The 26,386-nt window shown below is 35.5% G+C and overlaps 2 protein-coding genes and 1 long non-coding RNA gene across 7 annotated transcripts; all 3 read right to left on the bottom strand.

Moving 5' to 3' along the window:
• Positions 1–10,759: 10,759 nt before the first annotated feature.
• LOC113299011 lies at positions 10,760–15,089 on the bottom strand. The gene is made up of 6 exons (XM_026547935.1): positions 14,237–15,089; positions 13,640–14,122; positions 13,298–13,483; positions 11,594–11,800; positions 11,283–11,498; positions 10,760–11,171 (listed from the first exon to the last, which is right to left on the bottom strand). Exons 2-6 carry the CDS (start codon positions 13,664–13,666, stop codon positions 11,073–11,075), a joined length of 735 nt encoding a protein of 244 aa, XP_026403720.1. The 5' UTR covers positions 13,667–14,122; positions 14,237–15,089; the 3' UTR covers positions 10,760–11,072.
• A 175-nt stretch (positions 15,090–15,264) lies between these two features.
• LOC113299010 (SUN domain-containing protein 5-like) lies at positions 15,265–17,995 on the bottom strand. The gene is made up of 4 exons (XM_026547934.1): positions 17,632–17,995; positions 15,956–17,136; positions 15,770–15,855; positions 15,265–15,673 (listed from the first exon to the last, which is right to left on the bottom strand). Exons 1-4 carry the CDS (start codon positions 17,816–17,818, stop codon positions 15,433–15,435), a joined length of 1,695 nt encoding a protein of 564 aa, XP_026403719.1. The 5' UTR covers positions 17,819–17,995; the 3' UTR covers positions 15,265–15,432.
• A 2,401-nt stretch (positions 17,996–20,396) lies between these two features.
• LOC113299012 lies at positions 20,397–23,165 on the bottom strand. 5 transcript variants are annotated; one of them, XR_003334543.1, is made up of 5 exons: positions 22,719–23,165; positions 22,429–22,613; positions 22,091–22,186; positions 21,876–21,945; positions 20,397–20,801 (listed from the first exon to the last, which is right to left on the bottom strand). It is a non-coding gene; the product is annotated as an uncharacterized LOC113299012 (long non-coding RNA). The 5 variants fall into 5 exon arrangements; XR_003334541.1 differs by having other exon boundaries at positions 21,876–22,186; XR_003334544.1 differs by lacking the exon at positions 21,876–21,945 and having other exon boundaries at positions 20,397–20,807.
• Between the last annotated feature and the right edge of the window lie 3,221 nt (positions 23,166–26,386).

Here is a 26,386-nt window from a genome sequence, read left to right as displayed (position 1 = left end):
GAAGATCTGTAGCTATAACAATGAGAGAAATCGAGATTCTCGATCATTATTATATACAGTGCCATAGTATTATTATATAACATCAAAGTCCAATTGTATCACGACTTTAACAATAATACTACGGTGATATGTATCACTCCCCCTTAGTCAATACTCCATCTCGATCATGGAAACCACTCCCCCTTACACAATGATCTGAAAACCATATGTATTTGTAGTGTGCACTACAATATTTCTTCCCCTTTTTGTCAATAAAATTGGCAAAGGTACAAGAATGGGATCATAATGAGATTTCCACAAGATACATTTCATGACCAAAAGAAAAATACATACCAACTTAATTTAGATGCAATCTAATAGCCGAAGCTAACAACATTCATCAAGGAGTTTTAAGATACAAGATAACCCCTATTAAATTCCACGGCCGCACACCCCGCAAGATATTACCATTAAGCACAAGTTCAAAAGAACTCTCCCCCATTTGATGTCATTCCCGAGAGAACAACAAGAGCGACCTTAATTTCAAAAGAAAAGAATGATTTTTTATTGGACACCAAAAACCATAGGAATGATTTTCTATATCCAAAGCTCAAAAATTAACCACAAGTAAACCCATGATTAATTCAATTGGAATACGCAACTAAATCAAACCACAAAAGTGATCAATTTAATTGAAAGTGCTCAACATAAGTAAACTCACGGAGCTACGACTAAGTCAATCACACGGAGATGACTAACTTAACCGTTCAAATACTCAACATAAGGAAAACCTTACGGAATATATGACTACATTAACCAAAGAACATGATAGTGTAGCCTTTCATATACTTAACACAAGAACTTGTGGAATATATGAAAACTCAACTAGATTAATTACAAGAGAACCTATAATTAATCTAATTGGAATACAAACAACCAAACTAATCACGAAGTAATTAATTTAATTATTTTGGGCTCAACATAAGAGAACTCATGGAACCCCGACTAAGTTCATCATAGAATATGACAACCTTAACCGTACATGTACTCAACATAAGAAAGAAGACTTATGGAGTACTAACTAAATAAGCAAACTAGTTGATTAATTTAGTTCTTAATGCTCAACATATAGCATCTTATGGAACAACCAACAAAGCCAAGGTAAATCGACTTAGTTGTAAGGTGCTCAACATAAGACACACAATGGAGCCTTCACGGTAAAACATAATAAAATAGATCAATGAAGATCAATACCGTGGATAACATACAAGGATCTATTATATTTTCCATCATAAAGACATAATAGACTTTATCCTTGTTGAACAAAAGATTTTATCCTATTTCCCATCAAATACATGACTGCATAGGCATATCTTTTGTATATGTCAAAAGTCCATTCGTCCTTTCATCAATACGAATACCGATTCATGAACGACTTTACTTTTGACTGCAATATGGGACCTTCAAGTTCACGGACGTAAACAATACATATCCCGTAAAAATATCGCAATATCACAAACCATTAAAATACTGCAATAAACATCATCCTCCAAATATTTTTAGAATTTAAGGCCAATAAACCTAAAAAATAACATAAGAAGATGAAAACAAAAATAGCTATGTGTAGTCACGATCATCGTTATTCAAAGCACTAGTTATTCTTCCAACTAATCCAAAAGGAAGAAATACTAGGTATCTATACCTCTTATCAATCATTTCGCTTACCTTGAATATTCTTCTCGTATTCCCTATATTCTTCAAGATCATCTTTGATTAGGTCAATCCTTGATTCAAGACTATCCATTTTCTCCTTAAGGTTTTTGGAAGACACTTCAAGTTCATTTTTCAGAGCACGAACTTGTTCCAAAACGAGATTCATGGTTAGAGAGAGCTTATCAAACTGGGAGACAGAAGGGTTCTCATCAGAAGAAGAGACATGTTTGTCATAGCACATCTCATTGTCAGAAGAATCGAAACGCATCTTCTTTGAGGGAAATAGAACTGTCCATACATCACTTTCTTTACTTGAAAGACTAGAGGAGGACATGATAGAGAGGATGAAATGAGAGTGCTGAAGAGGTAGAGCCTTTTAAAAGAAATACAGGTATAGAATTCCCAGAAACACCCTTTTTACCAAATCCTAACAGAAGTTGGTTATCAAAAAAAAAAGCTAAAACCGTTCACGAACAGGACCTGAAAAAGCACCCAAAAAATTTTTACAGTCCCCTTGTATATTATGATTCTTGTATAAGAGGAAGAGAACATAAGAATCATTTTTCAACAAGATTACTGAGCATAAGGCCTCAAATCCAAGATTGGATTGGGATAATCTTTGAAAAGAGAGAAACCACCCATTTCACTAGGTTTCTGCTTATCCATTGTGATCAGAGTTTTAGAAAACTTGACTGCAGATCTTTGCAAATTCTGCACCGTTTTTTAAAACACCTTTTGATGATAGGTAGACTTCCTTTTTGTTTTCAGCATACTACGGTTAGCCATGAAGGACTGTTTTTGATTTGACGTGCTAAGATGATCCTGAGGTGAACTCAACTGAACGGAGTGATTTGGTATACTCTTTTCCGATAAACTCCTGGAGTTCAACACAAAATTAGGAGAGGTTTGCTGATCCAACACAGACGGACATGTCACGAAGGAATCATGAGAATGATTTTCAGCAAAAAGACTGAGAGAGCAATCATAGATTTCCTCAGGACAATAATCAAGAGTATTCATCCATGCTTTAGTTATCTCTCTTATCTCCGTTTCAGGATTTTTCGAAGAGGCTTAAACACACATAAGACCGGTTTCATTAGTACGGTTGTTCTTGGTATTCTTATCCTTTATATTGACTAACGAAGTTTCCTTTTGAGACTTTCTTTTACTACGTCTGAGGATCTTCTTAAGTTTTTGTATAAACAAAGACAACGTAGAAATAAAGAAATTCTCACTTTTCTCTTTTGTCAATTTTGGATGACAAGATTTATGATCAGAAGAGGTGACACGGTTGCCAAGCAAATGATGATCGTCTCTTGCCATATATTCGCGATCGAAAATTCTAATTTTTCCGACCAGTGTGTTTCGTGAAAGAGTATTAAGGTTATTTACTTCAACGATGGAATGTCTTTTAGATTCGTATATGGATGGCAGCGATCGAAGGATTTTCATCACAATTTCCTTTTCAGGAATTGTCCTACCCATTGCACATGATGCATTAACAATTTCAGAGAGTTTGTGATAAAAATCGTCGAACGAATCTTCTTCTGCCATAAAAAAGGTCTTCCCATTCGGAATTAAGGTTTTGAAGCCTAGCTTCCTTTTCAATGGGGTTACCTTCAAATGCGCTTTCTAAAGCATCTCGAGCTTCTTTAGACGTAGTGCATGAGATAACATGATGTCTAAGGTTTGGGGAAACAACATGTAGGATGGCATTCAACCGGTCGGAGTTTTGCCTTGCAGCAACTAACTCGGCAGTATTGTACATACATAAATCTTTTGGTACAAAAACATCTCTTTCCATAACAACGGGACTCTCATATCCATTCACAACACATATCCATGATTGAAAGTCACGCGACTGAAGAAAAGTGTGCATAGCAAATTTCAACCATAGATAGTTTGAGTCATCGAGGACTGGTGGTACATTAATAGAGATAGCACTTCTGTCCATAGAGTCAGATCGCTACAAACACAGACTTGTTAGGTCTTGAACGTGTTTGCCTGTTATGATACCAATTGAAAAAGCGGGGGTCTAACAACACCACCCAATATTTCGCTTAGCAATCTGTATGGACTAACTCCGAAATACTTTTCTAGAGAATCAACTAGACAGTCAGACTTAATTTAGATAAAAGTATCTCAAGGATTTAATATCTCTCTCTTGATTTGATTTTTACTCAAGCTAAAAACAATAGTGAGTCTTTATCAAATACAAGGAATACTTGGACGGTACCAAAGACCAATGTCTAAGGATCAATCAATATCAATCAACAACCAAAGGTTGGATTTCTAATTGATGATCACGAACGCACAACCTATATTATTTCAATTATATAAAATATAATGCAGAAAAGAAATAACACAAACACCAGAAATTTTGTTAACGAGGATACCGCAAATGCAGAAAAACCCCGGGAACTAGTCCATATTGATACACACTGTATTAAGCCGCTACAGACACTAGCCTACTGCAAACTAACTTCAGATTGGATTATAGTTGAACCCCAATCAGTCTCCCACCGATCCAAGGTACAGTTGTACTCCTACGCCTCTGATCCCAGCAGGATACTGCGCACTTGATTCCCTTAGCTGATCTCACCCACAACCAAGAGTTGTTGTAACTCAAAATCACAGACTTGATAATAAACAGATCTGTCTCACACAGAAAATTCTATCAAAGGATAAATTTGTCTCCCACAGATAAACCCTAGGTTTTGTTCCGTCTTTTGATATAAAATCAAGGTGAACAGGAACCAATTGATAATCCAGTCTTATATTCCCGAAGAACAGCCTAGATTAATCAATCACCTCTCTACAATCCTTCCTGAATACACAAGCGGATTGTTGAGGAATCACAAACAGTGAGACGAAGATGTTTATGACTTCTTTATCTTTCCTATCGGATAACTCTCACGATCTCAATCCAATCAATCGATTGTACTCGTACGATAGAAGATGCAAGATCAGATCACACAACTACGATAAAGTAGTATCGGTCTGGCTTCACAATCCCAATGAAGTCTTTAAGTCGTTAACCTGATTTTAGAGAAGAAAATCAAAGGTTAATGGAGATCGATTCTAGCGGGCGCACTAGTAGCACACATACGTGTGGGGATTAGTTTTGCACAATGTTAGATGTCTCCTTTATATAGCCTTCAAATCAAGGTTTTGCAGTAGTTACAAAGTAATCCTTATTCACCGTTAGATGAGAACCTGAATTAGATTCAAGCTAATATTTCTCAACCGTTAGATCGAAAACTTAGCTTGTCACATACACTTGGGTAGACGTTTACTGGGTTCGTGAAAACCATGCCCAAACGTGTACGTGTATGTTGGTTCAACATAGTAACCCAAAAGGTTAACCATATGAGCATTTCATATTAACCTTGTTCTTCTTCACCATAACTAGTTCAATTGACTCAAATGAACTAGTTAAAGAGTTGTTTAATTGCTATGAGATCTTATGTAACTACACAAGACAAATTGAAACAAAGATGATTCGATTCGATTGAATCGGCTCATGAACTTTATAGCCACGGTTTGCATAAAGCATTCCTTAGTAATTTAATGTTTCATGTTCAGAGCACATCTTTAGATCATAACTTCTTAAGTTCACAAACAAGTTCGCGGACTTAAGTTAATCGGTTGAGTTTTCCAAACTCGGCAGAAAGTCTCGGAAAGAGAACTTCCGCCAGTTCGCGGACTGGGTTCGCGGACTTAGAACACAAACGAGTTTTGGAAAATCCAGCAGAAATTCTCAGTCGAGAACTTCCGACAGTTTGCGGACTGAGTCTGCGAACTAGGTTCGCGGACTTGGCAAGCCAATTCCACAATCCTTCCGATTTCTCTTTATCAACAAAGTTCGAAAACTTCGGTTCAAGGAATACATGGTTATGTAGTCTAAACTCTCATTTCAATCATTGAGACATTCTCAGAGGACGCTATGTAGTCGTTATTCACAGACCGATTCACGTCAGATCAATTCTCAAAGTGATTGAAACTTTTCATGACTTTCGTCACTAGGTGAAGATAAACTTGATCAAAGTGAAACACTTTACCAACACACGATTTCAAGATAAAAGATAAGCAATGAATGCTTAGCTCGAAATGTCAAATGTGTATGATCTAGTCTATATGGCATACGACTCTTGTCTCATAAGAAGTAGGAGATATAAGAGATAGATTTTTGAGTGATAGATAAGTTCAAGTCTCCACATACCTTTTTGTTGATGAAGTTCCACGGTTCCTTGTATAGATATTCGTCATTGTATGATGAATCGCCATGAAGTACTTGAGCTCAACTACACTTTTCTATCCTAGTCCGAGACTTAGCTATGTAGGCTAGAAATCAAGACTTATAGTTTTGATCACTAACATTGAAAAACATGCTTGAGATAGCAACGCATGCGAGGTTGACCGAGCTATGCTCTAACTATTTGTGTTCCCAAAGGACTTCTGACCAAATAACTGAGATCTTGTCAGAGCTTCCAGAAAACCTTTGCAGGTCACACTTAAGAGTATCAATCTCTTTCTCTTTTAGAGATAGGGTTCTGGTGAATTCATCATTAACACAATCAATCTCAAGATTTTTCACCTGAAGTGATGATTCAAGTTTCTCCAAAAAATTCTTCATTTGAAGATTTTCTTGAAGATTTTCTTCATTTTTATCCAAGAATTTCAAATCTCAGTGTCAGACTCGTATTCTGAATCATAATTTGAGTTAAAAGAAGTTTCAACTGAGAGAGCAGAATTTTCTGTGCAAACTTCAGTAGTTTGCATATTCTTGACAAACTAACTTGATTTTACTTCTTGTATTGAATCATCTGAAGCATCTGAGAGAGAGAGAGAGAGCCGTTTCTCATATATTTTGCTTCACTTCACAATATCATTGATCTTTTGTGTAATCAATGACCTGTCAAGATCAACATGATTTGGACAACATTCACCAGCACAAGACAAGTTAGAAGATTCGCTTGTATTGGTCACATCATTGGACGCAAATGTTCTGACTATGGTATTTTTAACTTTCTAACAAGTGAGTTTCTGGAAAGTGTTTCAAGGTTATTTCCCTCAACGATGGCATGTTTCTTAGAATCGTATCTATATGGCAATGATTTAAGAATTTTCATCACAATGTCCTTTTCAGGAATAGTCTTACCCAATGCGAAAAATGCATTAACAATTTCAGACACTTTGTGATTAAAATCATCAAATGAATGTTCATCAGCCATACGAAGGTTTTCCCAATCAGAATTTAGGTTTTGAAGTCTAGATTTTTTCTCAGAGGTATTCCCTTCAAATACAGTTTCTAAGATATCCCAAACATCTTTAGACCGAGTGCACGTAGTCACATGGTGCTGAAGATCTAGGGGTAATGGCATGGATGATAGCATTTAATCCGTCAGAATTTTGCTTTGCAGCGAGAATCTCAACAGGATCATATTCACCAATAACCTTTGTAACAGTTACACCATTTACTGCAACAGTTACACCATCTCCCCCGAAAAGTTCTCTATTTCGGAGTTGAGAGGAATTTGTCTCGAGTATCGGGAATGTCATCATCCTCATTAAGTCGAGGCGACTCAAGCCTATCTATCTCACTTCGAGGTAGTATATACCCATCGTGTATCTATTTCTCACCATCCTTCTGATCTTTTTCTCAACCATGGCCTTCTTCATCGCTATCGTGAAGAAGATACTCGTCGTTGGCGGAAGCATCCGACACGTAAACATGGACCTTCAGTTGTCCTCCTCAGCTTCACTATCATTACCCTAAATCAATAGTTGATTTAGGGGAACATTATCATCATCAACATCATCATATTTACCCCTCTTGCCAACATCATAGCTCGCACTCGATTTCAATTTCAGCAAAAAAGGAAACCACTACTAAGGAAACAAATAGGGGAAAGTGCATGTACTTAAAATATAAATATAAAACGTATTTGTTAACTTACATGGCCCTTGGTCACGATGGTACAAAAGTAAAAATAGGAAAAATCCTTGAACTTATCCATATCTAGATAGCCTCACCGTCCAAACACTAGAGTAACATCAAAATCCTGAAGTTGATGATGAGTTTTGATATTGTAGAGAAGCTGGAAATCACTGATATATCTTTCATAAGTTCCTTTAGATTACTGTTTTTTGTCAACAACTCAACAAGGAAAAATAAAAGAATCATTAGGAAATATCAAATCGATCATAGTATGAGAATAATAAGAGGGATTAGCAACAGGAAACAAAACATCAAGGAGAAGGAACTCATTCACATGAAACAAGTGGGGAAGCATACTTCTTCTAGGACAGATGATCTTCCTCACATGATAAATAAAGATTAAGAAGAAGGTCAAATGGAAAAGGGGAATTTGACAAAGAAACCAAGTGCATGAAAATAAATCTGAAGTACAAAGAGGAGAATCTTTAATGGCGGAGAATGAATAAGTTGTAGAGGAAAGAAGAATTTACAAAGAATGAATTTTTATAATGACCCAAAAACCTGGGCAGGTTTCTCTTTTAAAAGAGGAACATTTTGAGAGGAAATTAAACCGATTGAACGAGTGTGGAAGGGCATAAAGTATGGAGTAGTGGAAGACGCGGCGGTGACAAAACAACGTGGAGAAGGTTAGTGGAAAGTTAAACAATTTCTTCACACCTTACCCTTGGTAAAGATGGAAAGAAAAGGACAAAAATATAATAGTAAAATAACTCGATACACATGAAGACATCCTAGGAGGGGGTACCAAGGAAGTACGAGGAGAAGTGCCAGATCTAACCCACGAATCCAACACTTTAACCAAGATATATCTACCACACACGACTGAGATGGCGACATGTTGAAATCAAGTAAGAAGATTAGCGATCAAGCTTAAAATCGGGGAAAGAAGGTACTCAATGCAACTGGTAAATGACAGAGAGAGTGAACAGAGAACTAGAACAAGGTGGGACCCGATTTTTTGTATGCTAACAAGGTGAACTATACATCTGGTCATGACGAAGGATATATCAGGGACGACTCTATAAGAGCTCCGGCCACCACCCCAGATGAAGATATAACAACTAGGATACGCATTCCTAACACTATAATTTTGGTTGGATCAACACTCATGTCTATAAATTCAGGCTAAGCTATCATAAAAAGGTTAAGTCCTTTTTAACCATCTGGGGTTAGTCTAGTTGACCCGGAGTCTGACTCTCAAATAGGAGGTCAGCAGTTCGAGTCTCCGCTCAAACATTGGAGATCTCGTGTAATTACTACTAACTTTTCTATGGGGAATGAGCAGGATTTACTCAGGGGAGTAGGCTCGGTGGCTATGCTACCAGGGGAAGGACGGGCCTATGCCAAGTTTCAATTAAAAAAAAAAAAAGTTAAGTTCTTTGAGAGAGAAATAGGCATAGTGTAAGATTAAGAGTATTCTTGAGCAAATAAAGAGAATATTTTAGCCCTTGATCTTTGTAAGAACAAGGGCTATGGAATGAGTGTTTTTAACACTCATTCACTGCCAAATTGAGTGAGGGCTGAGTAAAAGAGGGTTTTTCTGACCATGGAAGTCCAAAATAAAGAGACTAATCGGTTAATGATTATCCGCTTGGAGAGATTTTTTCTCCCCAAGCAGCTATATATGCCTCTTTGCATGTTTTTGTTTTTTCTTAATAATAAAAGCTAACTGTGGGTCCCGTATCCAAGAGTTTTAAACAAATAAAACTCTAAAAATAAGTTTGGGAAGCATATCTTTGGCCGCTTAACATGTTTTTTCCCCAAACGGCTAAAAATCAGCCGCTTAGTCTCCTCTTTCACCCACTTTTTCGTTCCAATGAGTGTATCAATGATTATTGATGAATGAGTGAGTATTCTCACTCCATAATAGCACCTAATTTGACCAAATCGAGTGATACTCATTCATATTAAATGAGAACACTCACTCCATAGCCCTTGCTCTAATTTTTAGATCTAAATAACAACAATTTATTTTCACCAGTGGACATATATAATCATACCCAACCACCTAAATACTTGAGGATTGCTTTAATCTACTCCCTCCATTATTTTTTAATAGGCTGGTTTCCTAAAATAGATGTTTCAAAAATATAGGCTGTTATCCCAATTGGGAGGGTACTAGGTTTCACTTTTACGGTTTTAACCTTCATAAAATCGTTTTTTCTCTTTCTACCATTATCACGGAAAAACCTTCACCGCCATTACAAGCCTCCTTCAGCTTCATCTTCTCCCACAGAAACCACCACCAGCAACACCGTCGCCACCACTACACCACCAGCAACACCGTCGCCACCATTACAACAAAGAAATGTCAAAAACCCATTTCCCATCAAAAAGATCACAACTTTCAGGAGGCCCTTCAATTTCTTCAATAATCTTCTTGATTTCTGGTTTCTGTTTAGGAACCACCACTGATTCAATAATGGGTTGTTGGATTTTTGATGGTTTAACATCAGAATCATCAACATGGGTTTCTTGTGATTCTATTCTAGTAACGGTTGTGGTTGTAGTTCTTAAATTTTATTATCACCTTCTTCTTCAGTATTTATGATTGAAGTAGAGATTTCTTGGTGAAGTTCTTGGCGATGATGATGAGTAGTAATGGTTTAGTAGTAGCAGAAGAAGGTATAGCTGAGAGTGAGAATTTTACGCCCACAATTTGTTTGAAGAAAGTCCCGAATGAATTTCAGGTTTACTAATGGTGTTGAATGGCAAATCTTTGACGTCCATCAGCAACTCTGAGTACTTTGTTGGTAGTGGTTGTGTAATTTCCAGGATATGAAAGAGGTTATGGAGTTAATAATGATGTTGATGGGTTTGGTATTAGTTGAATGGTAGTGATTCACAACTGAGCTACTGGAGTTTCAAGTTGTGTTGCACTGTGTTGCAGAATTTGGAATTGGGTGGTAAGGAAATGTTGTGAGTGATAATGGATGGTAATTTTGTAATGCGAGTAGATTCAGTTTAGTCTTAAAATGATTAGTGCATAAGCTTGTACTCGGGTCTAATTACGTGTGCAATGGAAAATGAATCATTTCTATAATCCCTTGTACTCCGTAAAATTTGTACAGGAAGTGTTTTTTATTGAAATGAGTTTTTGTTGATAAATCATCATGAATACAATCTCTAGACTTCAATGGAGTACTAGAAGTTTTTGTTAAAGAATGAGTCACCATGAATACAATATCTGGACTTCAATTGAGTAAGAACAATTGGACTGCATAAGGAAAAAAACTGGTTGGCGAACTGTTAACGCTTTCCTCCCTTTCCTTTTCCTGTACAGACTCCTTTTCTGTATTTTCCTCCTTGGCAAAGGCTTTTCTTTAGTGCAAACCAATTTGATGTTTTCCTTATTGCTATCCTGCAACCTGAACAAATATCAAAGTGGCCTGATTGAAGTTCTTGATCTGACATGTTTACTTGGAAAGCTTTTCCACAGATTCCATAGCTTTTCGACAGCATACATCATCTTCTTCGCCTGTACGTATGTGCAGACACAATTATTCAAATATTTTCAATACGGGAGCTGATGCGTAACCTATAGCGCCACTCAAGTGATGGGTTCTGTGTATAGTTGAGTGAAAATTACCTTACAACCCAAAGAACAAAATCTGAATGAATCAAGCAAGGTCCTGGCACAAATTTCACATGTATTTGTAACTCCTTTACCATGTCTTAATTGAGGGCGTTCGTTGAGAAAAACAATTTCAGCATTGTTGATTACATAATGTTGAACACCAGAAATGTCTATGTGCTTCTGAACTTCATTAACCCTTATAACGTTGTGGTAGTTAGACCTCCTTATCTGCAATTGGTGGAACACAAATGTTAATAAGAGTTCAATCTTCGAAGTGGGTTTTCAAAAATCAAAAAAAAAACCAAAAAACTGAGAGAACTTACTTCAACAATGCGATGTTCTCTATGATGAATCAGACAGTAAGAACAAATGGATTTACCCATACAATCCAAGCAAAAATATTTGCATTCACTTTTAGATATTTCTTCCCCATGGTCACTACAAGGAATGAAATAGTTTGCTTCCAGTAATGGCCTTAACCATTGAGCACCAAAGCCATTGTTTTCTTCCATTGGGATAAGCGGAACGACCTAATCAGAACACACAAAGAGACAAAATCAATACTAAAACTCCATTGAAACCCAAAAAAAGAAACCGAAAACTAGAACAAATAAACTAGAAAAATTGTGGACTGGTGTGTCTTATTAGTAGGCTTGTTCAAACCACCTAAAACTCAGAAATGTTGGTAAGAAAAACCAGGACTCATGCATCGCTAACAAGATGCTTTCTCACCTGCAAGTACGAAATCATGGTAATGCTTACTCAGAAATTATAAGTAGCATATAATCCCATCGAACCAAAGATATTTACAGAACCTGGTGTGAGATTACTCGAAAAAGGTAGATTCAAGATGAAAAAAGGTAAATCAAGAGATTACAGCCAGAGAAAAGAGAGGCAAAAAGAAGAAGACTACTACTGCAGTCTGCAATCATGGCACCTGATTCCCCTATACCGACATAAGGCACAAATTTATTACACAGTAGTAGACCACTTGTGTATTCTACCATGCATCTTCTGCAGACGTGCATATACGAACAATACAATGCCACTTTAGCTAAGAAGTATACTTGAGTACTATAGAACATGGTGTGACACTGACTCAACCTTAACTTTAACTGCTCTGCATAATGCAATTAATTTTAAAGAGAATGTATTCTCTGTGTAAATGAATCAGCGCCATGACCTTGAGAGGAGATACAAAAATTAACAAGTCTATTATTGTACTGTTGTACCATCCAAAAATGAAAAACAAAGAAGGAACTTATATAAATGTTTACTACTTTATGAATCAGCAAACAACCGACTCATGACAGATACATAGATCCTTGTGCATTCATGTAGAGTGGACAAAATAAGTCCCCAAACTAGTATGATACAGCCATAATACTCCATACGTATATCATTGAACATCCCAGAAACGAACTTCACAGTCGGACCATCATGGAAATGAAACTCACTACACAAAGTTCAAAACTAGACTCTTAAACTTAGACCGAGTCTGCTCAATAAATTCCTTCTCAAATGAAGTTCAGACCCACCCTATTTAAGAGAACCCGACTGCAAATTCATTGTGACAGTGAGCTTGAAAAGCACTCGTTCTGAGAATCTAAGATGGCAACAGTTACACAACAGTTATAAGAACTACTAAAACTAATACAAAGCTGACCAGGAACTGACTGGTATGCAATGCAGATATTGTCTTTTTAATCATCCACACCTCAAAATCAGCACATCCAAGAACTTGTAATGATCTGATGATCCAGACGTCCAAAACCAACTTGAGGTGGAGTCGGTTTTGATTTATTAGCAAAAACATAATTCATCAGACTTATTTGGTCAATTGTACAAATTCTGGGACTAAGGGCTTTGCTTGATATCTAGAAAATTTTGCATTCTGCAACTACTATAAATTCAAATTTATCACAATGTGTTAAAAGAACAACTACTATAAATTCAAATCTAAATGTTTGGTGAAAAAGATGCAGAGCTGCAGATGTACGAAATCAAGCAAGAGATAATAAGCTTACTGGTTCAGGTGGCTTGGGTGCTGAATCACGAGGTGGACGAATATGGATGCTTCTCCTATATAGCTCAAGCAGTGGCTTCGGATAATAGACCTCTGTGCAATGCTTTCCTGCTAACCCGCATACAATTGCTACTGGAGGGAGGTCCATGAGCTGTGCTATCTTCAATTTATTGATAGATTTGGCTCTCTGCAAAAACATCATAGTACAAAGGTGTTTTTAGCTACAAGGAAAAGACTGCAGAGTACATAGAAGGTGGTGCAATATTAAAACCTTCTTTCTTCCGACAAGGAGTTAACACCTAGCTAGTCAAAATAAGCGAAAAACAAGTTTGAAATCACATACCTGAAGAACTTTCTTGCATAATTTCATACTTTCTCATAAATTCCCTGGCCTCATTCAATACTTGAGGATCACACTCAAGTACATTTGGGAGTTGTCCATCTCTAATTAAACACCATTTATGCATATGAGGAATCTTGTAGTGAATCCCACCCTTGATTCTAAGAATCTCCTTCATGCAAGATTGTAATGTTATGAAAACATTATTTGCGTCTTCAACCGAGAAACTTTCAAACGCTCTCGCAACACTTGCGATAAACTCATCTACTGTAGTTGGAGCATCAGTATGATGAAGTGCAGATATAGCGCTGAAGAACCCATTCTAAAACATTCAAGTCGGGGCTGTTTGGAGGTTGACACAACAACTCGATATCTAACCCATAACTTCTAACCGCTTCCATAAAAAAATTTATCATTCTCGTGGGCATGTGGTTTTGCATTATCTTGTTGTATAAATCTTCTTCTTCTTCTTCTTCTTCTTCATCACTTTCTTCCGGGTACATTCGTTTAAATCGATGAGACAATATTGATTTGAATCATTAATAGTTGGAGATTGAATTATAATTGGAGATGGAATTGTAATTGGAGATGGGAAATTACCTTGAGATAGATTATCCACAGGAATTTGATTTAAGTCAAAACCCATTTCACTCGGTAATTTTATCAAACACTTAAAGGGTGAATCCCCATTGACACACACTGAGAATAATAGCTGGAATTCATCAACACAGTTCACTCGGATTCAATACTTTCATATCAGCTGGAATTCATCAAAACCCATTTCACTCACATTCAATACTTTCATATCAGCTGGAATTCATCAACACAGTTCTCCTTCATCACCATCATACCAAGCTAAAACAAACGAAATAACAGCAGCAACAAGTAAAACCCTAACTAGAGTATCATTAAACTGATCTAAAACCAAACTCCAAATCGAAGGACCGTCATGTTTCTCAAATTCATTCGAACCCTTGAACAATCTGACGACGCTTCTCAACTTCTTCTTTAGTTAATCAAAATTCTTTATCAACTTTAAACTCTCTTAAACAATCTGATTCATCCTTTCCCCATCTTTAATTCAATTCAACAGATCCAGAAAACACACGAATTTTGAATTTGGAAGAGTTGTTTTCTCAGTTTCAATTTCAGAGAGAAGTTTTGAATTTGGTTGTTCTCGGTTTCAATTTTGGAGAGCGGAATTTATTGGGTAAGCGCAAAAATGGAAAAAACACATAAAAAGAACGGCAGACTAATAAAATCCTTAATCACGCCGCTATCCCAAACCGGCCTATAAAAACGAAACGGAGGGAGTATGATTCTTGTTTATGCTATCATCTTTGGTTGTTTATTCGTTAGATGTTGGGTGGTATGAGATGTAGAGTTAGAATTTTAGCTACTACGGTTCTCTAGAGAAAGTGTCTACTACCAATCCTTGTTTACTGGAATTGCGTCTCTTTCAGCCCATTTTTTTCTCCTCCTGGTTGACAGACACGTTGCAAGCTATCAATATGCGGTTGGGACCAAAAAAGGAAGAAAAAATTCCTGATGAATCTTTGCCTCGAGTCCAAGATTTGGTTTTTTGATCAAAACGAAAACTATTGACAAAATAATAAGTGTATTAACAATTTTTTTGGGTCTCTCTAAAATTGCTTCATTTGATCTTATCAGCAGAGTTACACCGAGACCAACATGTTTTCAATCACTCACTGACACTGAGATTTGACTAAATAAACCTCACAAAGGTATGTCACAAGCTGAGTACAGCCGACTATTAATTATAAAGAGATGGAATTTTAGCTGTAGAGTAAGGTGATGAATGTCGTTAAACTACTGCTAACTAAAATTAAAACCCAGCCTGAACTTGCTCTGCGAATTGAGCGAGACTTATTATTGAAGTCACTAAAATACATTAAGACTTGCTCAGAAACTAGCCTGAGAACTGCGACACACGCAAAGAAAAAACTCACTGCTAGCACGGCAACTTCTTTGTTTGCTAAACTTGCTTGATCTTTTAAAACCCTTTCAACGTCCAATCTGCCGTGATCAATATAAGTGTGAAAATCAGAAATTAATCAATATGCAAAAGAGATGTCAAATATTTAGGCAGGAGTGAATGAAGTTTGAACATACCTGAGCATGGCATTTTCTCTGACTAATATATCTACTTGAGATGTTACGACAGATTTCCACGAGTCCAGATCAATATGTGCTCTCTCCTAATAAAAAGAAAGCAACAGCCTAAACACCCGTCGAATATAGGAATTTCATTACCTTGTGAACATTCTCAAAATCACCAGGAATGAAGAGTTCTCTTACCGTAGCCTCTTTCCAGTCGGTTAGAACTCTGATTTCGAACTTCGCTTTCTCCAGAAGCAAAGAACTCCGGGTTAACTCCTTTTCAAGCTCGGGCAAAACATCCTCATTCCTCCTATTAAGTTCTTTGATATACTCTTGTAGAACTGATAAGTTCACCTCTAATGACCTAACCTTTTGCATTAAGATCTTTAGAACGGTATCACCAGGCACTCTCCCATTTGGCTGCCTAACTTCGGTTACATGATTAGAGACCATTTTTTTCAAGGGTGCAGTTTTGCCGCTCTCCTTGTAGTCCTTTTGCTCTTCCTCGACCTTTTCGTTACCTTTACTAGAATAACCAAGCCCATTAGAAACTTGAATAGATCGCTCGTTATCAAATGAACCCTCTTCCGGTCCCAAGGATGGATTTCCTGACAATTTGGGATCCGTAGATTGGTTAGGGACTGTCCCTTGGGAAACCACAATGAGATCTTCAAGCATCCTCTCGATTGCATCAATGCCATAAACCTCTAATATACTCAACGTACAATAGAACTCTGACCCATAGTGACTAAGCAACTTCAACCTCAAGTACCTTACCCATTTGGGTTCAGTCAGCATGAACCTCTGCGCATGTTTGACGTTTGCAGCTACAAATTTCCCTAGTGGAGTCCATGTCTCCGTCGGATATGTCAAACTACCGGAAAATTCAAAATCCTTGAAATTAGAAGAATGGTGCTCGAAATTAGCTATCTTGATTGCATCAACAAGTGTTTCTTCTGAGAGCTCGATGACAACAAATTTATCTCCGACAGAACATGGATTTCGTAAATATTTATCTTGATCCTTCCCAAGGATATTACTTGCACCTTTTGTTTCTTTGTTATGACCTAAGACTTTCGCTCCCTTAGAAGCAGATGCGTAGTTGTACTCTGTTCCATCAGGCTCAAGCCGATGGGTAATGTTTCCAAGCTGACAATCTACTTCTTCTACTTTTCCTTGCATTGCTTTGGTCCGGAATTCATCGAGACCAAGATAAGTTGATCTAGAAGCTCTATCATTATTCTGTTCTTGCACTATTTTACTAGCATTGTCTTGTTGCACTTGTGGATGAGTCTTGCACTCTATGGCTGAATAATTACCTAGAAAACTCCATACTATCTCTTCTAGTTTGTTTTTTTCCCGAATGGAGAAGTTAGGATCTGCAGAGACAAAATCATGATTCGCCAAATTGTCATTGTAGTAGTAGTAGAAAGGATAAACTGAGCAGCATTCCTTCTTCAGGTGTAAAAAAACTTCAACATCAATATGCAGCTTCTATTCTCAAATGCATAGTTTTAGAACATTGCTACAAACATGTAGTTTACGTTCTTTTCTCTAATTTCTTGCGAGCACCAGTATTTTTACATTATTTATTTATTTAGTAGCGGAATTCATAATAAAATGGAACAATGCGTCAGAAATTAAATGAAAAAAGATCAGAGAGTTTGTCCGGGAATAAATTGTGCTTCAATGTGATACTAAATCTAAGAAACTGTAGAAACATGAAGAAAACGGTTTACTTATGATCAGAAATAATGGGTATATAATTAGATTCATGGTGGAAACCAGCATATGAAATCTCTAAACAAAAAATACATTAGAAAAGAAAACATGCATGGGCATTATAGAAAATGAAAAATGAAGAAAATGTGTACCTCCATTTTCATGGCTATGACCAAATCGAGAGTAGAACAAAAATACAAAACACCAGAGAGAGAACATCAAAGACAAAGATAGTTCATAATAATTCTTTCTGTTTATCTTACAATCACCTTCCTTAATATTATTGTTAGCATCATCCTTAGCTATGATATTTATGTGGGTATCTCGAATTTTCTTCATCTCACATATCGGATACAAAAATAATTTAATTTTTAGGGAAAGAAGAAGAAGTTTTGCAGTGTTTCAGAAAATGAAGATTTAAGTTGTTTTCAGAACCGTTCATCTTTCAAGGACTCCCCACTTTGGTAGTTACTTTCGATCTAGCGGGAACTTCTTAGAGCCACGTAGATGCAGTTGAATTCGGAATGAAGTTGTTATGAGACGTAATAACAATTTAGTTTAGTGAATGGTTTCTCATAACGGTTTCCTTTCCCGGGTTACCCATACAGGCCTTAGAAACACACACACACAACAACAACAAAAAATGCACGGAACAATGTAGTTAACATCGGCGGAAATGGCTGAGATATCGCCGATAATACCGGTTCCGGTGCGTTCAGATCGTCTGTGCCAGGACTTCTCTGTACCCTCTGTACCAACAAATGTGTGCGCGACATCTGTCTTGCCTGGTTGACGTTAACTAACCGCTTATATTCTACCGTATTTAAACCTCACTAATTACGAAAAGTAATTATATGTTAGATCCTGTATATATTCTTTGCTATTCATTTTCTAGCTCTTCCATTTTTTGATTGTTAAGGAGCTAGCTTGATATTCTAAGTACATTATTGGATCAATATCAATCAAATGCTAAATGTATATACTCTATCAGTCGATCATTACAGAGCATGATCTTCATAAGTACTGTTATGATATGTTTCATTCATCATCCTCCACAATTCATTAACTTATGTAATTTAATTCCGTGATGTAAAATGTGTTTCAAAACGAATATATTTAGTAACTAGAAATCAGGAGGGTTGATTCAAACATAAATGTGTCGTCAATATCCAACATGCATCTTGAATGTCACTGCAGTATTATGATCCCAATCATCGATGGGAATAAGGGTGAGAATTTGCTACTGTTTTTATTTTTCTGATCAAATGTGGTTAAGTTGTTTTGTTTCTCCCCGTGATTATCCTTAATTATGGTAAGTCTTTATATTTGTATATATTCTTCCCTTAATTAAGCATCAATTACGGGAGAAACAAACCGTTAGTTACCGGGATTAATAAAAAACAAATGTCGGAATATCATTGGCCGGGCACATAGGGTACAGGGGATTTTGGGCACAGAGGATCTGGATCCCTTTATTGATATTAATTGTTTTACATAGTAAAATATTTGTGAATTGTGGTATAATTACTTTCTAAAATGATTTATTATTTTATTTTATTTTTGTTTCTATATATCATCAGTTCGTTAATTTAACGATATTTTACTAATTCTTCTTATCTAATGCATTATTATTGGTTGAAATTTTCACTTGTCAGTAGTCACAAATTTTGGCTGTTACTGAAACTTGGAATCTTTACCAACATTTCTTACGAAAGTTACTGCGAGCAAAAAGCTGAAAGAAAAACTATTTTTTTCCGAATCACACTTAGCGTTGTTATAGTTGAAAACTGGAAGATTTTGTTAAAATTAATTATATGTGAAAATTTGATTTTTCACTAATATTTATTCCGAAGAGAGAAAAAAAAACTATATTTTTTTGGATCGTGATAGAAAAAAGTAGTAAAAAGTAATTTTGCGAAACATGAATTTTCGAGTGATTTTTATGAGTTTCTGATTCAATTTTATTGGAGGGTTTTTATATAAAAATTTGGTCTAGGAAAAAAGCTCCGTAGACATTTCATTTTTATTTTGCTTCTGGATGTTCATTCCGACATCCTTAACAGTGTGAGTTGATAATGCCGAGTAAAAAAAAGTGTGAGTTGATAACACAGCATCACTAACCTACTTTCGCGGTTTCTCCTGACCCTTAAATCCCTGCTTGTTGGATTTTTTTTCTTAGTCACCCACCGTTCTCTTCCAATGTTCTTCGATAGACTTGGAATGTTTTTTCCCTGTGATTCTAACAGATAAAAACCGCGATTATACGAACAAAAAAATTTTTTGATCCCTCGATGCGGGTGAAGAATTGAATTTGCATCTTCATGACTGTCGGAAGATGGATATATGACATCACCAAAACTGTGGCCTACCTCAGTTATATAAACATATGCCGTGAAAGTAGCAAATTGCAGTAAAGTGTTCCTTCATCAACACCAAACTTGTCATCAAAATCTGCATCTGAGGTTACGCGGGCTCGACTTTGGCTTACTGAACGTGAAAGCACAGATCCTCATCCAGGGAACTGCTAGTGGTCTTTTCTGCTAAGGGACACCAAACAGAACCGGTTAGCCCCACTAAATCTTGGGCTGAACTGACTTCTCAGTTCTCACCCATCTTTCTCTCTTCACGAATTGATGCTGACACACTATTTCCCTTACCATCAGTGCCACTCTTAGAAGCCTTTTTTGTAAGTTATTTTTAGAAAGCTGCGAACTTTTGATGTAGAACCATCATTTCTAGTAGTTCTATCCTAGCTTCAAATCCGAACCAGAAGAATTGTTTGGAGCTGAAAGGACATAAATAAATTACCAGTTTGAGAAATTTCCTTGCAAATGTAGATTATCAAACAGAACAGTAAAACAATTAGCAAGTTTAACAAAAACAAATTAAATTGTTTTTTTTTTTTCTCTTGGAAATGAATTGCAAACCACAGGTTGAGAAACTTTATTGCACTGTGTTTTGTAAAAACATAAGTGTCTGGGTATATTTTTCCCTTCCCTCTTCTCACCGGTGAAAGATAGAGGGAAACTACCGCTAATCCATCCACCCACGCCTTAGGGATATACATTCAAATTAATGAAAAAAATATAAACAAAATCTACATGATGGTCTAAATAGGATTGGTGGACTGTTATTCTGGGTGCTTGGCTTGCACTTCATGTTGATTTCTTTTGCTAGCTTTTTATCTTCCACTTATAGGTTGCATATCCTTACACTGTTTTGTTGGGTCCATTTTATTGTTGTAATTGCCCCAAGTGTTCTTCCTTCATGTCTGCTACTTTTTGGTCTTTCATTCGGTCTTCTTCATCTTTTAAAAAAACAACTACCACTGAAAAGAGTTAGTGGTGACTCAAAGTTACCAATTTAAGACATATGATATACAGAAGCAGAGTACAATAAGTTCTTTGTAACTGATTGAAATTTACTAAAAGAATACAGGAAAAAAAAAAAAAACTAGCCAATTTTAACATGTTCGCCCAAACACACCAGTATTACTTAAAATAATCCCTTCATACTGAATTGAATGTAAAACCTTGTACCAATACAACTGACAGGTTAACATTTCAATATGTGTGTTTCAAGAGAACCAAAAAGAAGAATACGTCATTGGTTTATTCCAATATGTATCTTACACAATGAAAACATGGTATAAAGAACTATTCAGCTGACTTCTCTAAAGGTAGATGTAAACAAAACGCTATCATATAAGTGACTCTGTAACAACATTGGATGTTTAACTAACGGATGGAGGTTTAAAATGTGTATAATACTATAATTGAACTGGAGGATACATAAGCGAAACCGAAACATCAATTTTCACTGCTTTAAAAGGTGTTTTCTAAGAGATGGACGGCTTTCATTGCTCTCAAAATGCAGAAAAACGAAAGAGACAAATCGTGGCTTAAAATGCACTCTAACTCTAAGATTGTTATGGTTACCCATAAACTCGAAGTGGATGAACAAATTAACAGTTGTAATAAGTTCCACCATTATACGTACTGATTCGGCTTCTTTGCACTCGAAGTTTTTGTCTTGTGAATCTTTTAGCAGAAATTGCAATAACTATAATAGCTTTTAACAATCTCATTAAACAAATAATGAACCACTCAAGCGAGCGAGTGGTAAAGTGGGTAATGACTAAAAACATGCAACTTATTAAAGGCAAATAATGAGTAGGGTTCGCGCAAGTAATGAGCAAAAGTCTTCTAGATGACAATCTAGAAGACTTAAACAATGAAAAGGGCAGGAGAAATAACCCGCAATCAAAAACAATGATGAAATAAGAAAAATAACTTCAACTTGACAATCACCACCACTCACTTATATATCAAACGTAACTAAACTTCAAATTTAACTAAACTTCAAACGTAACTAAGCTTTCAAATTCAATACTAACCTTAAAGAGAAAAACAAAACCTTTATCTAAACAATGATCAAGAACTGGTCCAGATTGATACATAAAAATCCTATAACAAACATTAACGATCAGTACACATAATGTAGATCCGAATGTAAAAACATGATGAGGGTAAACAAAACCATCAAGCTCTTAAAATTCACAACAGAGAAGACTTCAATAGAAGACAGATTTCCGGAATGGTGCATATATACCTTAACTTTTGTAGGCACTAAGAGCCTCTGCTACCATCCAAGAAATTCCCCATCATGACGTTGACAGTAGCTACACTAAGTGTAAAATCTTTGTTCCTGTGTCAAGAATTAGCAACACCACCATCAGAAATCACGGGGTCCAAACGGGAGAATTAAGATTACAACAGTAGGTAACTAAAAAAATAAATATCAAGCATCAATCCTCCATAGAAACTTCAAATTCCACAAAGCCATGTAATTTGAGATTGATTAAAAGTAGCATAGCATTCAAACCTCACTTGAAATTCAAAATTATCTATTCTCGTGAAGATTCACACAAACATAGAAATTTCAATTACCTTATATGAGTTTCCTAGCCAAGAAATTTCATTTTCATTTTCATTTTCTATTGATGATGATTCTGGTTTGGTGTTGTTATTGATAAGTGCAGAAACACCCAAATCAGGACACCAATCTTTGTATTGATGAACAATCAAAACCGCTGATGAGAGAAGCACGCATCTCTAGTGACCGATTAATCCATCTTTATTAATCCAAACCCAGGATGAGAAAATCAACAAAAAGATTAGGAACAATATCAAAATCAGGGAGATTTCCCTCAAAAATTACCAAAATCAGGGAAACTTACATGCATAAATCTTGATAGACAAAAATGAGATGGGTAACCACTGAAAAACTGTGCAAGATAACTTTTGGGGGGTTTATATAGTCGAACATGATTGGTAAGCAGAAATAGAGGTATTGTTAATGGGTATCTTCTATTTTGGTAACGCATTCAGGTTTGAATCAACATGAATAATAATGGTGCTTATTGATTTCACCCGTTATGGATGAAAAGCTGGAGCAAAATTAAAACCCTAGTAATGGCAGGCGTTACAGATGGAAATTAACTAATTAAGAGAGAAGAAGTCGAATTTGAGACGTTGGATGAGCGCGTAGAAGAAAGGTGCATTTTAAGCCACGATTTGTCTCCTTCGTTTTTCTACATTTTGAGATCAATGAAAGCCGTCCATCTCTTACAAAACACCTTTTAAAGCCGTCGGATCGGACAAAAAACAAATGGTTTTTGTAAGATAGATCCTTTGGCTTTTCCTACCATTCCAAAATAAAAATACGAAAAATTAGAGGGAAAAAAAGATCTGCAGAGAAGGTATTAAAATAAATATTCAGCCGAAAATATATGCGAGTATATATTTTTTGTCTCCTAAAAAATACTGACTTTCTCAAAATTAATAACTTCCTTCGAATATTCATCGATCTCCGCTACGTCTCTGGTTTTCACTTCACAAAAGTTAGTGAAACCCTTCAAATTCTCAGGTGGTGTTGATCAACTGAATGGATTTTAAATTCATTCTTTGATTTTCCATCTCATATCAATAAATTATTTGGAAAGGGCGATTTAGTGATTTCATATATCAGATTTGTGGTGTCTACGTGGTCGAGGAGAAAACATGTAAAACTCGTTATGTAACTACGATTCTGTGTACATGTTTATTAATTGAAGGTTTGATTCATAGGAATGTAAATGTTGGTTGTGATTCTTTCCACCAAACGTCGTCATATCACCAAGGACATTTACAAACAATTTTGTGCTTCTATTTGTTTCTAGGTATGCTATAGGATTTTGTTATTTATAAATTATTTTTCTTTTTGATGCATGATTTAACAAAAAAAAAAAAAACTTGTTATCATGGATTTTCTCTATAATTGGTTTTTTATGCACAATCCTTCAGTATTCGGAGACTAACTTAGTTTTCATTTAATTTTTGTGGATTTAATTAAAATTTTCTATTGTTAATTTGGAGAAATTTTTTGGTTATTCATTTATTTATTTATTTGTAGATGGAGAATACAATGAAAAAATAGAATAATGACATAATTAAAGCCAAAAGCCTTAATTATTTTTGGTTAACTGAATTTAACATTTATTTATGATCCTAATTATAACAGAACCCAATTGATGTATATATTCAGATGTATATATTCATAATGATTATAGGTTACAACTCTTGCATCCGTCAGATGTTTTTCGCTAAGATGAGACTGGGATGGTCGGATGCAACGTTTGTCTCTCAAAATGTTATCCGACCGTCCAAAGCTCAAAAACCTCTTCTGTTTTGTATTATAGATATTCACTACTACATCATCGAAAATAATTGTATATGTTTAGAGAATATATCTAAAATGACACAGAGAAGTGTTCATTTTACAAATATCCAAACATAAAACAGACCCTTGTTTGTCGAAACTACTTGGGCCCAATACCATATTACTGCAACATGAATATTCTACAATCATGGTTTTTTTGTGCCATGGTTCATTGTCAAGGTTGGTATTCAACGAAGTTACCATGATGAGGTATTTCTGAAACACACTTCATAAGGGATTCAACGGCAACCCTCAACGTTGACAGCCTTTAGCAAATTAGCACTGTAAATAAGAACGTCGCGATCAATTGGTGGACCCTAACTGGAGATCATATATCTTGCCGGTGGTTACCACATATGATGCTGGTGTTTCGACAAATCTTCGATGTTAATGAACAAAAATATTGAAGTACCGGAAGATGCTTCAACCTCCAACCACAAAAGGTATCTGCATAAAACAAAGTTGTTATTGTCTGTCAGATTCTGATTGGCGTATATGGTGGTGATCGGAGGAAAGGTAACTATTATATAATGAAATGACCGCCCATGGTGGAGTGGTATTTAAAAGTACATACAAACTAAGGCAAAAATAAATAAATGTACATTAGGATTGATTCAGGATTCCCTATTTGATTAATATTACATGAAACAAAAAGAAGAAGAAAAAAAATGTGTATCGAAGAACTCCGTGAACACTATAATTTATAATAATAATAGTGAACAATCTAGGGGATGGTTGATAAAGATACATTAATATGTTTAGTATGGGTTCATGGAAATGGTTGGTAAAGTTCATTGATATGTATATCTTAGTTTTTGGTTTTCATGACAGAAATCCATTTAGTGTGGAGCTTCAAAATTGCAAACGACATGGATCACGTAATTAATGATCAAGTAAGTGTTAGTTAATAGTATTAATTCATATATATTAAATGACAAACTCAAGTTGTAAGCGTACTTATTTTAGAAAAATTAAGCTAGTGTTAAATCACAATGCAATTTTTCTAATTACATATGCACCTTTCACTTGCTTAGCGCGTGGAAACAAAATCTTGTGATAAGACCTAAACTGTTGCATAGCAAAATAAAATAAGAGTAAATATGAAGGCCATCAGATTACATAAGAAATTTATGTTTGATGATTTAATTAGCATGCAGTAATTGAATAGCTAGCAAGATCATATATGGACCTCATTTTGAATTTTTAATACAGCAATTATGTGGATGGTTAAACTTATTTTGGAAGGTGAAATTCTTTTGTCTGGAAGACCAACAAATCAATGAAATTGCAAGGAGTGAACTCTCTTGTGATCTACAGATGTTCATCAGCTTTAATATGCCCTACTGGCCTTCTCAGGGAAATGAAGTTATGGCGTTTAGTTTTGCAACAATATTTATACATCATCAATAAGATCCGCGTAAAACACGAAAAGTTGTGATTTTTGATATCGCAACGAAATTTGGAATAATGAGGGTATACCGTAAAACAACTAAAATATCAAATAAAAAACACTAAATTCCAATAAAAAGAAATAAGAGACAAAATTTTAGTTCTAAAAGAGAGAAGCAACTTGCACAGAAACAAAAAGGTTTGGTGTTGCACGAATGCTTTATATGGCTACCGCAAAACAAACAACGGGCGCATATAAGAAAACATAAATTAAAAAAAAAAAAAACATAGAAATCAAAGTTGAGATGAAGAGAGAAGCAGTGTCCAAAAAATGGGTTTACCTTTTGTTTGAAAGCTTTATATAGGGATTCTGAATCTATTAGTAGACTGATTTTTATTTTGGATACAATATTTAAAAATATCTCGACTTTCTAAAAAAACTAACAAATAAAATCGGCTTGATTATTAAACCGTTACAAAAAAAATTCTTTTGTTTATCTGTTTTGGTAATATATCTTATTTTTGCAAAAAAAAAATACTTCAAAAATATAATATATGAATTTTTTACCTCATAAATATGTTTACTCTATTTTTTTGGATTTTTATCATACTAATCTGAAATTAATATAGTAATTTTTAGATTTTTTCACCTTATAATCGGTCCATAAAATATAAATCTGAATATTTTTACCCCATAAACATGCTTGGATTTTTTATCATAAATGCCTGAAATTAATATACAAATTCTTTTTATATTTT

The sequence above is a fragment of the Papaver somniferum genome, chromosome 7 (assembly GCF_003573695.1).
Source record: "Papaver somniferum cultivar HN1 chromosome 7, ASM357369v1, whole genome shotgun sequence".
Classification (NCBI taxonomy): domain Eukaryota; kingdom Viridiplantae; phylum Streptophyta; class Magnoliopsida; order Ranunculales; family Papaveraceae; genus Papaver; species Papaver somniferum.
This window is presented reverse-complemented; position numbering and strand designations above follow the sequence as displayed.